General features: G+C 44.1%; 1 protein-coding gene across 1 annotated transcript; it reads right to left on the reverse strand.

Annotated features, from left to right (window-relative positions):
* Window positions 1–577: 577 nt before the first annotated feature.
* Window positions 578–11,548, reverse strand: LOC125528582 (histone-lysine N-methyltransferase ASHR3). The gene is made up of 11 exons (XM_048693032.2): window positions 10,358–11,548; window positions 7,636–7,782; window positions 6,669–6,830; window positions 5,283–5,309; window positions 4,601–4,718; window positions 4,353–4,452; window positions 3,174–3,267; window positions 2,622–2,700; window positions 2,294–2,465; window positions 2,109–2,189; window positions 578–1,184 (listed from the first exon to the last, which is right to left on the reverse strand). The coding sequence occupies exons 1-11, from the start codon at window positions 11,327–11,329 to the stop codon at window positions 833–835; spliced, it is 2,304 nt and encodes a 767-aa protein (XP_048548989.1). The 5' UTR covers window positions 11,330–11,548; the 3' UTR covers window positions 578–832.
* Window positions 11,549–16,995: the final 5,447 nt, after the last annotated feature.

The following is a 16,995-nucleotide window of genomic DNA, read 5'->3' on the forward strand; positions in this document are numbered from 1 at the left end:
AGAAAGGCCCTCTTGATCTTCTCAAAAGAAGGTACTAGGGTCGTCGACCACTGTTGTTCCGCTCTTTCAGAATGCTCCACGGAGCAAGAATTAGGCATGTATATCAAATCCTCTTTTTCTCTCTATTCTCTCCCTGCTGAATTGTCCGCAAACCTCAACGACCATATCAGAACTGCATGTCATGTCATGTCGTTGTGTAGAATTTTAGGCCTCCTTTGATAGGAATTTTGTAGGAATTTTGTAGGAATTTACAGGAGTTTTGTAGGAATTCTAAAGGATATGAATCTGTGAGAAAGAATTCTTTGAAGCTCTTTGACTTGTAGAAATGGACTCCTGTTCCTATGCAGAATAAGAACAAATCCTTAACATTTTAAAGGAAAATTACATTAATCTAGACTCAATAAATCCTATGAATCAAATGGTATCTGAGATACGTGTCATTTCACTTCCTATGTTTTTTCTATTCCCATGATACTTCTATCCTCTAAACCAAAAGAGGCCTAAGAGGATGCAACCACCTGTCATGGGTTGCATGCAACTTTGGGAAAACAAGCTCAACACGGCCGACACCAGGTCATTTGCATGAACGGGAGGTTAATAAACACAATCAGCTCAAACCTGCTTACAACTTGCAAAAGATTCAGAGTGTTCTCTCCAACTTCAACTATAAAATTGACTATGGGATGAAGAAAATGTTACAACTTACAACATCGTAAAAGTCCTGAATCAGCAAATGTGAAAGAATCGTTTCAAATGAACTCATATACGAGTGTATCATCATGATATATTTATACAGAATCGACTCAGGACTTCAGCTTAGCCCAAAAGCTCTCTATAGAATGAATGCACCAGCTTCAATATCTGATGGCTGCACGCTAGCTGAAGATGACGATGGATCTAAAAGGGACGTCCGCTGCCGTTTGTGTCCCCAACATATCCGGTCTATCTTCGTTTTGCTCCTCAAGTTAAAGGGAACCTCTATACAGTTGGTCCAGGGTAACAGGCGAGTCTCTGTTTTGACCCTTGAAGGAGAGCAGCCGCCCTGTTGCACGAGCAACTTATTATTCTCAAGCGCCGCAGCCGCAAGAGCGTTCTGTGTTGGATTCTTTAGTTGGCTGCCCAAGTATCCTTGGCAACTCTTTGCTCCGCAATGGCACTTAACCTTCTCTCCAAAATGCACAAACCTGGAAGAAAGGAGTAAACTGTAATTGTTCAAAGAAATAACCAGTCTTGGGAAATATGGATGTAAAGGTGGAAAGAATCTCATTTCATTTGCCCCCCTGATTAGCATACATTAAACCATGCAGAATTACTATATCCTCTCTGCGTGAAGAATAAATCTATCAAAACCAGCGAAATGCCCTGCAATCAGGATAGCTAGGACTTGGGCTGTTCAAAAAGGGTTTTGTTAGCCCATCTGAAATAGGTATGGAAGCACGCTGTACTTCATCGCAGGCATGTCCCATTTCAGTCTATACTGCACAGAGTGGTTTGGGCCAGATAATATAACCCAAGTTTGGTAGAGAAGTGTTTGGGCCTGACCATATGACCTAGGTTTGAACAACTAATTGAGACCAGAGAACACCAGGAACAACTGAACCTCGTTTCTACTAAAGGGAAGTTAAACAGCATATTCTGGCTTATAGTACTGTACGCAAATTGGCAAACAGGAACCCAGGAATGCTACTACAGGTGTATTCTCTGGAAGATCACAATCCAAGGCAAGTGACCTACTGATCTAAGACCCCAAGCTCAGATGGACAAGTTGCTGGCTCACTATAACAATATTTGTAGTTAAATGCTAATTTGGTCACTTTGGTGGTACATACCCGGATCAGAATGTTACAAGCTTGACTACAAATGTCACAAACTCATCAGCAGCTAGAGCTGATTGCAGCAGGCCACTTAATGCAATATATTCATTGCCCCTCCATATTGCTATAATGTACTCCCTCCGTCCCAAAATAAGTGTCTCAACTTCATACTAACTCTAGTACAAAGTTGTACTACTAAGCTTGAGACACTTATTTTGAGACGGAGGAAGTACTCATTTTTGCCTAATTAGATTAATATATGTACTCTTTTGAAGAAAAAAATGACGTAAATACCTGTAATCATAAGTTAAGGGCTCTCCAACTTCAATGAAACGAGAGGCAAAAACACCGACTCTTGTCTCACCCTCAACTTGCCTGATGAACCATATAGAGTTATAGACAATGAGGTACATCATCATTTAAAACAAAAATTACCATCACTGAATGCAAAACAAGCTTTTTGTTCCAGAAATCATTACCACTTTTCTAGTTTACAGTTGGGATCACAGCTATGGTTTAGAAAACGTGAAGTGTTTCCTTTAAAAGTTGCATCTATTGTAAAATCTTTGCTGATTTCACACATGTAGAAATTTTTGTCCCCGCGCCGCTTCATGTCCCAAAGCCGTTGTTCACATGTTGCGTCATTGATGACTGAAATAAGGTTTAAAATGAAATTAGATGAATTAAAGCCAGTGAAAATGAGGGCACAAGCAAAATGTCATTTCCCCCATTGCATACGTGCAGTCATCTAGAAACTATTTGCTATTTCTATTAGACAAATATTTAATGTAGCAGAATAATTTGTACCTTCACCCACATACTCAATTATGAAATCACCTTTCTCCAATGGCTCCAATGCAACAGCACCCCATCCACAGCCTTCTGACTGTAAAGGGAAAAGGCTGTTGTTTATTGTAGTCAAAGAAGTAGAATAAACATCTTTCATTAAGCATAACACCACAACCGATTCTCAAAAACGCACCCCTATCATTTCCACATGTCATTTTGCATCCAATAGTACAAGAGAGGGGATTTGTGAAGGAAGTACTGCAGTGGGCACTTTGGCAGCCACCGAGGAAAACAGAACTAGTGTATTCATTTGCATTGTCTAGCAATTAGGTGAAGTGCTTATGCAAGTGGTCCATGTATAAACAATATGCCCCTTCATTTAGCTGTTTCCCAGCAGTACAACTCATGGCACACAAAAACTCTCGAAGGGGAAAAGAGTGGACCTTGAAAAATTAGAAGAGTAGTTTAAACATATCCTTGTGGACTGGCTTGTTGCTACACAGGTTTGTGAATAAATTGGCAAGCAAAGTCCAAATATATACAAGCACATCATTTGAAAGACAGGACTACCTTGACAATTTTAATTTTCTTATCCTTGCGGAATGGTTTGTTGCTACACAGATCTGAGCAGTGGCAACTCTTGGAACAACTCATAGAAAGACCCCTGATAAAAGACAGCCAAATTTCAGTATGTCAAATAAATACAAGTATGGTTGCTAGGTAAATATCTACATCGTACACATGTACAAAACCTGTACAATCAAGCTAACTTATTCGGCGATTAGTAATATGCACGCGTGACAGTAATCTAGCATTAATGTTCAAATAACAAGAAAATACATTACTCCATTTGCTATAGTAGAAAGAAAGAATCCAATACTACTGCGCATTTTGGTGCTACCGTACTCCCATAGTTGACAGGATTTGACAATAGATGAATCTATAGTGCGCATTCAAATCCATATTCTGTGGTGATTGTGAATAGGAGCTCATATTTTACTTTTCTCTATTTTAACATAAAGCTGTTGTTCATCTTTGTATTGATCAAATCTGGATTGACAATAGACAGAATTCACCTCTTTTTTGTTTCTCTTTGTATTGATCAAATCTGGATTTGAAACACATTGATCTTTTGTCAATATTGTCAAAATAATTATTTTATACTTTCCCGAGCTAGCTATACATGATGCAAAACAGTAATATACAAAAACTAAATAATCAATTGTTTAAACTGATGGTGAAGTTCTATTTTAGTCCAAGTAATTTTCACAACTCCAACATCAATTTATTTTCCTATCTAAACCAGATCAAATCAATCTTGATGCTGGTGATCGTGGTGGTTTTGCCTGGTAAGCGACATGGACTCCTAATCAGCAAATGTGAACTAACATGGATGATGCGGTATCCAGTTAGCAGTACATTTACTAAACAGAAACAAATTACAATGTATAGTCAGGCCCATCTGGCAGTCCAAATCTCCTCTCTTCTCCCTGCGCTATCTCATTGTATCGTTCCTGACCCGCAATCTCGGTTAGAAACTTAGAATGTTCAGTACAATAGTTGGGTATCGAAACAATTTTATAAGTACCCACAAATGCATATGCTTGCTCTTTTGCCAGAATGCCATGTCAGAGGTTCCATCTTAAGAACACGGTAACATTTCACATATATCAAACTAGAGATAGTTTTGCCAAAATTTCATTATTAATGTATGCATCTAAAATGTATTAGTAGAGTTAGAAAGAATACCTGCATTCGCAATCATCTTTGCAAACAGAATCAGATTTGCAATTTGTGCACCCAGTCTCGGCACTTGAATCGGCGCGTTTCTTCTTGACTAAATATACATCTTTTACAAGATTAAGAAAACAATGATGACATGTAGAGGTGTAAGGCAGACGAACACGAAACTCATTCCACAATAAAGAAGTCAAATGGAAGTAAATAGCTCCAGATATCTTGATTGAATAACTACAGCAAGTATTACTTTAGGATACTGCGCCTGATATGTGTGTACGAGGGCGGTTTACAAACAATCGCCGTGAAATTCCTAATGGTTGAATCAATATTGAATTCTTCATTGACATATGGAAGAGGTAGTCGGCAGAAGACTTCCTGTCAAACAAGCATTGTTATCATTAGTTATGCACAAAAGCCTGGTAGGCAAGACAGATAATCTTCTTGAAAAAATATTATTTTTTTGGAACAAGACAATCATTTAACTTGTTTCTGCAGCATTCCAGCATTAATAAACTAAATAGGTTCCTCCCAAATCTTCATGTATTCCAAAGACTGTAACCCTCCCATTCTTAAGTGATGATTTTCACTTATTTTCAGTCTCCATTGTACATTTTCAGCCATAGTAGTATGTATAATTAAACCAAAAAAAGTATATGAAAATAATGTTTGCATGTGGCGATTCTAAAACAACTGATCAAACACATCCCAAAACATCAGCTATTTTATCATGCAGAGGGAGCACAAGACGACAATATTGGTCTGCTTAAAGACTGGAGTACCGGATAAAAGCATCCTAAAGCCTACAGAGCATTAACACTCCAAGAACAAGTAAGAAATCCTTGAAAATGAACTATTTAAGAAAATAGCGCAACACAACCTAAAAGAAGCAAATATAAAAAGGGAGGTAGCAACATACAGTTATATTATGCCAGCACTAACCTCTATGTTGTTTGTCAGGTCAGCATTCTGTCACCATCAAACAAAGTACTCCTGTCAGACACCTCAAGCATTACAAATATTAACAAAAAGGTATGGAATGCAGTCAACTTTTTCTGGTAATATAAAATAGCATAAGTGATAAAAACCCTATAAATTAATAATCTAGAGGTAAAAGAAAGTAATGTAAGGATCAGCAGTGCACAAAACCATGAATCAAGCTTATCTATAGTTGGAACAGAACCAGCAGAAAACTAAATGCTCCTCGTGGCAGAGAGTTCTGGTTTTATAAAGAATGAACTCCATAAAATTAATCATTTTTCATTGGGACTTGGAAAACATGAGTTTGTGATCTGTTATTAACAGATAAAAGAAGAATCACAGAGCAATGGTCATTTTACAGACATACAAACGGTGAAACATTAAGAGAACTCTTAAGACCACATGGAGTATGGGCAAATTCTGGAGGTGCATTGATAATATTTGTTATGTTTACGCATTCATGGATACTTGTATCAACTACTCCCTCCGTAAAGAAATATAAGAGCATTTAGATCACTACTTTAGTTATCTAAACGCTCTTATATTTCTTTATGGAGGGAGTACCATGTATGCAAGGTATGGCATAGAGATTGGTATTGTTCATGCATCCGAATAGAGCAATTATGAAGCAAGATCTGGAACAAAGACTCTTCTGTGAACATATATGAAAAACAAAAACAATTTTTCCAGTGATGAACTTCTGGTATGATCAAAGAAACTTATATTAGAGGGAAAAACTGGGCTAAAACTTAAAAGGGACGGAAGCTCAAAAAAGAAACTTGAAAAAGTAGGTATCCTGTTTGCTATGGCCAAACTGAGAACAAAAGACTATAACACCGATTTGATATTCAAGGAAGAAGTGGCTTAATTTAAATGAAATGCATTAGAAGATTTGCAGCTTTCAGCATAGTTGCACAAATAGAATACAAAGATGCAAGTCAGACGCAAGGGAACCGAAAACCATATTCCTAGAAAAAATGCTTAAAAATACTTGTGCTGGGTTTTTCTTCTTCTGGAAATACTTAACGATTCAACCTCCGGCTGTAAATAAATGACGCCCTAGAAAGTTTGCATTCAAACACCTCTAACTTTTACCAGAAACATGAAAGAACATTTAGATCGGTCAAGTGAGATTAGTATCACCAGATTTTCATGAAAATATTATGATTGTAACATTTTTTACTAACATGTTCATATGAAAAGTAATGGTCAAAGTTGCGTGAGAGTGTTCATGTCCAAAACCTCATCTATTCATGAAAGAGGGACTAGTAAATTAGAGGGCAAAGTAGTTACCCTGTTCATGCATAACAATATGAATTGAGGAATTGTAAGGGATAAAGGATAGACCTCATTTTGAAGGAGCCAATTGGAAGGGTGCCTCCAGCAAATAGCACTTCCTTGGTCATCTTTTAGATGAATTAGAGGCCATGGTGCACATTTTGTATGTGCTGCAACTGTACAACGTCCACAGCGCCAAAAAAACATTTTTTGCTTACAAACCATGCAACCCTAATTATGGAGAAAGAAAGTCCAATTAATGTGTATCAAAATTAAGTATGACCTTACAAAAAAAATCGGAACTACAGGAATTGGCCTTTTAAATACCTTTAAAAAAATATTCTCTGTACAAAATGCAAAAAAAAAATGTACTTCATATCATAAATACATGTCGTTTTGGATACTGACCCAGTCTTCACGATTTACCTTTGACCATTAATTCTTACGGCAGTATACACAAAAAAATACAAAATTATAATATTATGAATATACTTTTCGACACAAATCTAAACAAATGATTTACAAGTTTTCAATCTAAATATTTAGAACAATATTCGTAGTCAAAATTTAAGACATGTCCAAAAGGATGATATGGAGGGACTACTGTGTTATTTCATTTACTTATTCCTTCACAAATAGTAAGCCATGTGGTGGTCGTGAATAGGACATACATCGACAACCATAACTATGAATTATCAGCCTGTCAAAGACAAAATATATTTGAGTCATTTGCAAATACATTGTATTAACATAACCCATAAGTGTGTCTATTTATAGTGCACACTGCATCCTAGTTTCCAAACCATCTAGTATAGCATAATTGTATGTTGAATGCAACAATTATCCATGTGGACAGAATACTGCATATCAAAACAGGGTTGGCATACTCAAGTATGACAACTAGACAAGTCCAACAACTTCACAACAAAAGTTCTTTAAGCTAAATAACTTGCATTTTTAGGAAAATCTTATGTTTTTGCCAATGTCCAGCACATGCAATATTAAACATATCCCATTTCATAACATTTAAACTTACATGCTGAGGGCACCTGAAGCTTTCAGGAGTGAAATTTGCAATATATTCCACCACACAGGTCAGATGGAACATTTGTTCACAACGGCTAACTGAACATTTTATTTCTTCCAAGGGATGGATAATCTTATAGCACACACGACATTCAACCTGTGCACATCCGAAGAATCATCAGATACAAAGCCAATAAAAATTGATCAAAACTGAAACTTGGTCCGAATGTTGATTTAATTATGAAAACTTGTCACGTTATCATGTATGAGCTGCAGTTTTAACTTTCAACAGGTAGGCAGAGGCGTATATGAAGTTTGATGAGGTGTATGCAGTGGCGGAGCCAGCCCGTGAGTGGAGCCTGGGCAAGACTACCTGTGACGCACTGTGAGCTGCCATTTGCCCGTGGAAATATTGCTTCTGACCCATACATAATCCCATTGCTTAGGCGTGATTTTCTGGACTAACCCGGGCAGCTGCACGGGGTCGCTGGGAGGTGGCTCCGCCACTGGAAATATGTAATTAAGCATCAAGCAATTCGAAAGGTGGCAGTGGAACTAAGGAAACAAAAATCTCTCAGTTCTCACGTTAATCAAAGAACAACCTTACATTGTTCATGGCAGCTCGCCACTGTGATGTGTAGTCAATAACATGATCTCCTCTTGGCAAGCAACAAACAGTGTGGCTGCTCGCCTGAACTGGCAGACATCTAGGACGGAAGGGAGGATCAGATCTGGTCTTTGGTCTACTCATAGAGTGAAAGTGGAGAGGGGGTCAAAGGCGGCACTGGAACTAATACTGCATAAAACAACTTTTCTCAGAGCCCACATTGATCAAAGAAAAAACACATTGTTCATGCCAGCTCACCACTGTGCAGTGTAGTCGGTAACATATTAACATGTTGACCAGTTGGCTAGTGTGGCTGCTCGCTTAAACTGACTGATATCTAGGAGGGAAAGGGGAGCTCAGATCTTGTCTTCAGCTTGCTAGGAGAGAGGGTTCGGAACTGGGAAGGAACCATAGCCGCTGATGCCAGTTGTTGACCGTCTCCAGCCGACATCTGTTGCCACCGTCCAGAGCATGTTGTCGCCTCCCTGTCTTCCGTCGTCGTCTCACAGGCACTCTTTTTTCATTCCCTTTCTTCTTTGTTCCTCCCCCTCCCCACTCTACTTTGCAGCTTGTTGCCCATATCCATCCTCTGCCCCGCTGCTTGCCTCTCAGCTGTCAGCTCTGCGGCTAGCGGTGCTGGATTCTGCTTGCTCTCCTCTACTCACATAGAATTGTACAAGTATAAGAGTTAGAAATAGGAGGACAAGGATTGAGTTGGCAAGCAGTGGACCTGACAGCCTGGTGGTATTAGAACACTGGGAGAAAGGACTGGATGATTTAATGTGTTTTTGCTTGAGAGATGTTGTGGGATGTGTGTCGTATGAGTGTCGTTTATTCTGATTTTTCTCTCTGTTGTATGAGTGTCGTTTGTTATGATTTGACTAATATCTGTGATAATCTAATGACCACCTAGGCCGCCACCTAGGTGCCAAGACGAGATGGCGCCTTGAGTCACGCAACTGGAAGATGGGTTGTAACTTTGACCCCAAACAATGTTGAGGCACGTTAGGCATCAGTGACATCCTGGCTTAATTGGAATGATATACTACTCGTATCAACAAGGTGCACCTTCTTTTCCAGGAGCCCATCCAAAAGGAACCTCAAAGTTAAGTGTGCTTGGCTTGGAGCAATTTGAGGATGGGTAACCGACTAGGAAGTTGACCCCGGGTGCGCACGAGTGAGGACAAAGTGCGCAGGAAAGACCAGTCTAGATCCTAGGTGGTAGCCAGGTGCAACGGCCAGGAACTGGTGGATTTTGGCCGGGGCGTTACAATTGGTATCAGAGGCAACCCTTGCGGTTAGTGTGTGTGGGTCAGGTGTGCGGGCATGTGGCGCATGGCGCGTGTGGCCTGTCATGGCACAAGGCATGGCACATGTGCCGGGCTGGACGCACAGACGTGTGCCAGGAGGGAAAGTTCCTGCTGGGCCGACGTCAAATGATAAACTATTCATATCAACAAGGTGCACCTTCTTTTCCGGCTCCCAGAACTACAAAGTTAAGAATGCTTGGCTTGGAGCAATTTGAGGATGAGAGACTAGGAAGTTGATCCCGGGTGCGCACGAGTGAGGATAATGTGCACAAAAAAGAAGTGTCGGTCTGTGGGGCCAGTCTAGATCCTAGGTGGTAGCCAGGCGCAACAGCGAGGAACCTGTGGGTTTGACCGGGGCGTTACAGCATCAGTCGGCTGATCCTGAGAACAGATCGGACGGCTTGCTGGCCAGCCGATTGTAAACTTTATATATGTCTCTGCCTACCTGTGATCAATCTAAGTTCTCTACTAGGAATTATGACAGCATGCTGTTGAAAATATGTGAGCTGTGGATAGAGAAAGTAAATCTGTGTATCACAAGGACAAATGTGATGGTTTTATAATCAAGGCTTTGCTTCTTTACATCTGTTGACAAACTGCTCGAGCATTGGTTGATCTTAGCTGCGACGGTGTATTACCAATTGAGATGTATGTGTTGCATTTTGGTACAATATGCAGTTGTGGAGATATTTTATAGTTAAGTTTGATGATGCACAGAGTAAATCACCTTAAACATAAATTTCGGTCGAACAGCAATTCTAGGTAATGCTGAATCAGCCACTGGTGATTCGGTCATTAGGAGCAGAAACCCTTACCGCCTTGGGCGCACCATTGAGGAATGGCAGCACACAATGCTGCGGGGAGGCACCTGACGCCACCTTCCTCGCCACCCACTCCTTCACATAGTCCTTGAGTGACCGACCCGATGCCAGCGCCAGCACCGTTGCTGCCGGGGATAAAGGCGAACGAGCCGAAGACGACCTCTTCCCGCTGCCGCGGCGCACCTCAGGGTGGGCGGTGACAGAAACCACGCCCTTGCTCACATAGTCCTCTAGCATCAGATCCGGTGCCGGCGCTGGTGCTGGCAGCAGCGCCACGGCCGAAGGTAGCAGGGCAGAGGACGGCTTCTTTCCGCCACCGCGGCGCGCCTCGGGGTATGCAGTGACAGAGACCGCACACTCGTTCACATAATCTTCAAGCTTCACACCAGGTGCCGGCGCATGTGCCGCCGTGGCGGCAGAATGCAACGGGGCAGAGGACTCCTTACCGCCGCCGTGCTGCGCTTCAGGAGAGGCGGTGAGAGAGGCCAAGTCGGCGTCCACATACCCCTCGAGCGCCCGACCCGATGCCGGCGCTGGTGCCGCTGCGGACGGAGGCAGCGGGGCAGAGAACGAGTTCTTCCGGCCGCCTCCTCTGCGCGCCACTGCGCCGGCAGTGACAGCGATCACGCCCTCGTTCACATAGTCCTCGAGCACCCGACCCGATACCGGGGCAAGTGAGGCCGCCGCGGACGAAGGGGGCGGAACAAAGGACGACTTCCTCTCGCCGCCGCGGCGCGCCTCGGGGCAGGCGGTCACAGGGACCGCGCCTTGGACGTCAAAGGCGCGCACGCGGCCGCTCCAACGGCACTCCACAGGGATAATGGGAGCGCCATCGCCGCCGGAGGAGGATTCCGTCGCCGCCGCCGCCGCCGCTGCCGTCGCGGGGTCAGCGGCCGCATCCCCGCCCAGTAGGTCCACGGCGGCGTCGGCAGACAGTTCGGGGCAGACGGTGCTCAGATCTGGCATGGCAGCGAGGGGCCGAGGGGTGAGGGCTAGGGTTTGGAAGGCATTGGAGTTGGGTAGAGACGCCCCTCAGAATGGACTGAAGGAGATGTGAGCTGAACTGGGGAAGAAGTTGGTGTGATTTCTGTGACTGGGAAAAGTTGCTGTGTGGCGGTCGGAGAGACTCGTCCGAAATTCGTTACGCGGCAAATTGAGTGAAGATCTCACCCCCTCCAACGAACTGTAGCGGTGTCAGCTGTGGTAAATATACTTTCGGTTCTCAGCTCGATACTTTTTTGTTTTCAAAAACATAAAGTGTGTTTACAAGTTCAACCGAGTCTTAAAACAACTTGTAGTCCTTCAAATTGATGATTGCTCTGTTATGATTGATTTTGTTTATGGTTGATATATGCCTGAAGATCTCATTGCACCAATTATACAAATATATAATCTTCTGTATAGCCAAGATCAACACACACAAAAACACGCTGACAAATAACAAAGTCATGTAAGACCAAAGTTATATATAAATAAGGAAAAAAAGAAGATGAAACCCTAGCTTGGATCCGCGATCCGCAAACTACAACAATGACCATATTCCACCAACCATCTTATGACATCATACAGACATCGAAGTTCTTCAACAACAACACCTTCAGGAAGGGAGCGACGCTCAATCGCCGCCGTCACCGGATACAACCAGCCAAGGTCAGAATCTAAGTTTTCACCCTGAAAAATCAGTCCGAACATATCCGAGCAATGCCTTCAACAAGGTAACGATGGAAAAACATCGCCATTGCCAGGTATAACTGACACATGTCAAACATTGGCTTTCACCTCGGAGCTCGAGACCAGATGCTCGAGTAGCACCACCATCGACGTCACTTATGTGTTGTCGCTGCCACTTTCCCGCGATCCCAGCAGCTACATGCCAGACCGCCACCGTTGCACAACCATCCCTCTGAGTCAAATCGTCGTCATAGTTTGCATCTCCCTGCTGAACACAACCACCGGGTCTGGAGAGAGCATCCCTCGTGAAGACCTCTCGGTGGTCATCGCAATTCGCGGCAAGTCCGCCACCGCTAGCCGGAGTGGCGTAGATGATGAAGTCGCTAGATCTGCCATTAATCACTGCACCACTACCACCACCGGATTAGCCGAATAGTCCAGCACACCATCAAAGTCGTGCTATCAGGGAACACAAAGCCAGTAGGCTAAATCATGGACCCCGATGACAGCATCACACGCAAGCCATCACAGGAATCCTCTACAAGGAAGCCATAGATCAGACCGATGCGCCGTTGGATGATGGCGTCTCATGCTGGAATTGAAGACATCATGTCCGCCTCACCTTACACCACTTGGAGATGGTGAACGCCCCATGGCTGGCTCCAATGGGAGACAACGGGGAGAGGACGCAACAAGCGCGTCGCGGCCATCTAATGTCAACATATGGTGATATGACTAGCCGCTTGGACAGAGATGTCACCGCCAGGCAGAGTCAAAGAAGGAGAAGAAGCAGAAAGGTGCAAGGCCTGCCGTCGTCGCGGCCGCCGCTGTCGTGACGGTGGCAGAGAGGAATACTGGAGGAGGGGGCGCTGGAGATTGGATGGGGGCCGCCAGTGTCGCCCAGTCGAGAGACCCGAGGGTGATTTGATATTTCGGGGCGATCCGATTTACTTTGCTGCACCAGGCACCAATTATACTAGGTACACCGTTCTTAAGACCATCAAAGCTACCATTAACATTTTTGACAAAAATGTGAGATTTGACCTTCCATCAAAGAATCCATTTATGAAGTATTTCCCTAGGAAAAAGAAGGTGAAGATGTACACATGAGACGGTATCACCCCGAACGCTAGGAGCAACGGGCTAGACGTTCTTGCACTCAAAGAGAAGTAATTGTCACTTCGGTCAAGCTAACCAACCAAAAACAAAGCGCTTCATGGCACCCATGCAAATAAGGTAGAGTGAGTAAGTTTGTTTTGATTTTATTTTGTTTGTTTAAAGGGTGCTGAAGTTTAGTTTATAGAAGAAGATGGTTGTTACTGACATTTAAAAATTACCAGGTAATGTGCTTATATTAAAAAGTCTGGAATTTTTGCCTTTTGAATATGTTGGAACTAACCTCTCAGGCTTAAGAAGAGAAACCCCGAAGAAAAATTCAATTCAGGCATCTATGGCGAAAGATGGTGCATGGTACAACCCATCACGACCGTACCTGAAAGTGCTTATTGTCGACTAGAGGGGGTGAATAGGCGACTTTTATGGAAGTCTTCAAAACACGAGGTTTTGAAGACAAACTGTTAGTATGAGCCTATATGATATCCAGCGGAAGATGAACTACACTAGACAAGCCATAGTCAAGTAAGCAATATAGTGAAAGCACGAAGACTAACAGCAACTAGGTAGTATGGATCGGAATGGAAGAAAGTATGAAGCCAAACATGCAATAGTCTTCGCACAGTAAAGTCAAACAGATCAGGCAAGCAGGCAATGACTTCATGAAGACAAACTGAAATGTAAAAAAGGTAGGGGATAGAACCAGTGGCTTGGTGAAGATAAGGATTTGGTAGACTAGTCTAGTTGCTGTGACAACTGTATGTCTGGTTAGGGAGGCTGAGATTGAACTCAGAAGACTGTGTCTTCACCTTATTCCCCTTGAGCTAAGGAAACCCAGTCCTCGCCCAATCACTCTGGTAAGTTGTAACGCCCCGAGACCGATGTGCCACGTGTCTTCCTGTTATTCGTTGTTGTTGCCTTGTCATTGCTTGTGTGTCATGCATTGCATATCATGTCATCATGTGCATTTCATTTGCATACGTGTTGGTCTCATGCATCCGAGCTTTTTCCCCGTTGTCTGTTTTGCATTGCGGCGCTCCATTCTCCTCTGGTGGTCATTTCTACCTTTCTTTCGTGTGCGGGTGTTAAACATTTCCGGATTGGACCGAGACTTGCCAAGCGGCCTTGGTTTACTACTAGTAGACCGCCTGTCAAGTTTCGTGCCATTTGGACTTCGTTTGATGCTCCAACGGTTAACCGAGGGACCGTAAAGGCCTCGTGTGTGTTGCAGCCCAACACCCCTCCAAAGTGGCCCAAAACCCACCTAAACCTCCTCCATCATCTTGGTCGTTCGATCACGATCGCGTAGCCGAAAATCACACCTCATTTGGACTCTCCTAGCTCCCTCTATCTATAAAAGAGCACCCCTCCCCAAAATTTCAGATCATTTCGCGGATGAACCCTAGATCCACTCCTCCCCGCGCCGCCGGACTTGTCCGTCCCGCCGCTGGACGTGTCCGCCGCCGCCGCCACGTCGCCCGGACCAATCAGCCGGCCACCGCCCTCGCCCAACCGGGCGCCGCCACGCGTCCCCGCGCCCACTTCCCCACCGCGCGGGCCCGCCATGCCCAGATCCGGCCCTCACCGGGCCGAACCGGGTTCGCCGCCGCGCACTAGGAGCCCGAGCGCTCCGCCGCCGCCGCTCAAGCTCCCGCCGGCTACCCGTGCCTCGTCGGAGTCCGTCCCCCTCGCCGGCCTCCGTTCCTCGCGCCTTCGCTTCTGCTGCACCAACCCTCGCCGCCATGAAAATCCATGGAGCCGAGCTCCCGATCTTCGACGCCGGCGTCACCGAGCCCCGCTGACCTCGAGAACGGGTCCCGCAGCCTCGGCCTCCGCTCCCCGTGCCCGGATCTGGCAGGTCTCCGCCGTCCCTCGTCGGCATCGCCATCGGGCACCGCCGCCCTTTCCTCCTGGGATCCAATCGGGATCGAGGGAGACGAGCGCGCCCCCGTTGACCCTCCGTGTGGGCCTCGCAGGCCGCGATCTCGCTGAGGCCCATCTCCGTCGGCCCGCTTGCCTCCTCTCCACGTCTGGGTCGAAGCCCATGGTGAGCCACCACTATTCCCCGCTCGTGCGCACGATAGCTATCCTGCGCCCATGTTTTTTTTCCACTAAGTCCCCGAAATTCCCAGATTCATATGCCCATATTCATCGTGCCGTAACTTTGCATCCGTAGCTCCGTTTTGGGCATATAGCATATCAAAATGTTTGTCTCAGAGAGCACAACATTTCATCTCATTGCATCATTTTCATTTGAGTTCATCTTGATGCCCGAAATGCTGTTAGAAGAGTGCTATTTGGGATAACTGTCAGATCTGCTGCTCCATTTAGATATTTGTCATTTTTGCCATGATTATTGTGTGCATGATATGCCCATGAGCCCTACATGTGTTTTGTTATATGTTTTTCCATCTATCCAGAGGTGCAACCCATGTATTTTTGTGATGTGTGTGGTGACTAGCACAAGCTTGCAAAGTGAGGCACTTGGTAATGCTGATTTCAGGGACTTAGCATTCCCACTAAGTCCTTGACCTGTTTATCTCATTATGCCATATGTTCATGTTGTTTCCTAGTGATCCGTGCCTCTTTTGAGGACGATCAGTAAGGATGTTTTGTTAATCTTGTAGTGCTCTATCCATCCATGTCTTTGTTTGCAATTATGGAGCCCCCTAGCTTGAGTCAATCGAGCTCTACTTTTGCTATTTCGTGAATCTGGGCAGATTGTCTACTTGTTAGCGATTTTGCCGAGGATGTTGTAGTTGATCCGTGCATACTATGTTATTGTTCTTGCCATGTCTAGCTTGTATTTTGTGTATTCTTGATGGGTGTATGCTTCGCTTGTCATGACATGCTCTGTAGTGAGTGCATCGAGCTCGTAAACATTCCTACTTGATATATGTTTTCAGCATGCTCCAGTTTTCACTAAGTCTGTGATCTGATTATGTTTTTGCCATGTGTCACATGCTTGCAAATGTATTTTCTGATCCCTTTTGGCTCAAGGTCACTAAGGGACTTTTGTTAAGATCTTTGAGTAGCTCCATGCCATGCTTTACTTTGCCATGTTCAGGTCCTGTAGCATGTAGTTTTGTTGATCCAAAGAGTGCTATCTGATCTGAAATTCCAGACAAGTGTTAATTTCACTAAGTCTGAGATCTGTTTACCAAATGCATTTTTGCCATGCTTGTTTGAACCTGTTAATGGATGAATTGGCCGTAGCTCAGTGCTAGTCTTTTGTTAAGCATCATGAATGGATCCCTGCCATGTATTTTGTTGTCATGTTTGAGTGCTGTAGCATGTTCACTTTGTTGCGTTTAGATGGCTACTTGCTGTAAATCGCAGATCGTGGTCATATTTGAATTGCTTGCCATTTCCAAACCGTAACTCCGATTCCGGCGTTCTTTATATCGTTTTCAAGCGATTTCATCTCATATTTCCAGTGAAACACTTGGATTTCCAAGTTGAGGCCAGGTTCATTCATTACTTTGCAAATCATGCATATGCATCGCATACTGCATCCCGCATATCATACCATGTTCATGTGTTGGTTGTTTACTATGTTGTGTGTTTCTTTTCCGGTGTTGCTTCTTCGGGTTGGTTCCGTTAACATCGTGTTGTGAGGATTCGTTCAACTACGTCCGTTTGTCTTCTTCATGGACTCGTTCTTCTTCCTTGCGGGATTTCAGGCAAGATGACCATACCCTCGAAATCACTTCTATCTTTGCTTGCTAGTTGCTTGCTCTTTTGCTATGCCTATGCTGCGATACCTACCACTTGCTTATCATGCCTCCCATATTGTTGAACCAAGCCTCTAACCCACCTTGTCCTAGCAAACCGTTGTTTGGCTATGT

The sequence above is a fragment of the Triticum urartu genome, chromosome 6A, assembly GCF_056163025.1.
Source record: "Triticum urartu cultivar PI428250 chromosome 6A, HENAU_Tu73, whole genome shotgun sequence".
NCBI classification, from domain to species: domain Eukaryota; kingdom Viridiplantae; phylum Streptophyta; class Magnoliopsida; order Poales; family Poaceae; genus Triticum; species Triticum urartu.

Bases quoted from the DNA above. Each gene is read 5' to 3' on its own strand.
- LOC125528582 (XM_048693032.2), bottom strand. From the start codon at position 11,329: ATGCCAGATCTGAGCACCGTCTGCCCCGAACTGTCTGCCGACGCCGCC. The intron at 5,310-6,668 runs GTCTATCCTTTA...TGATGGTGACAG, and splicing joins ATTGGCTCCTTCAAAATGAG to AATGCTGACCTGACAAACAA. The intron at 4,453-4,600 runs GTATCCTAAAGT...ATCTTGTAAAAG, and splicing joins GTACACACATATCAGGCGCA to ATGTATATTTAGTCAAGAAG.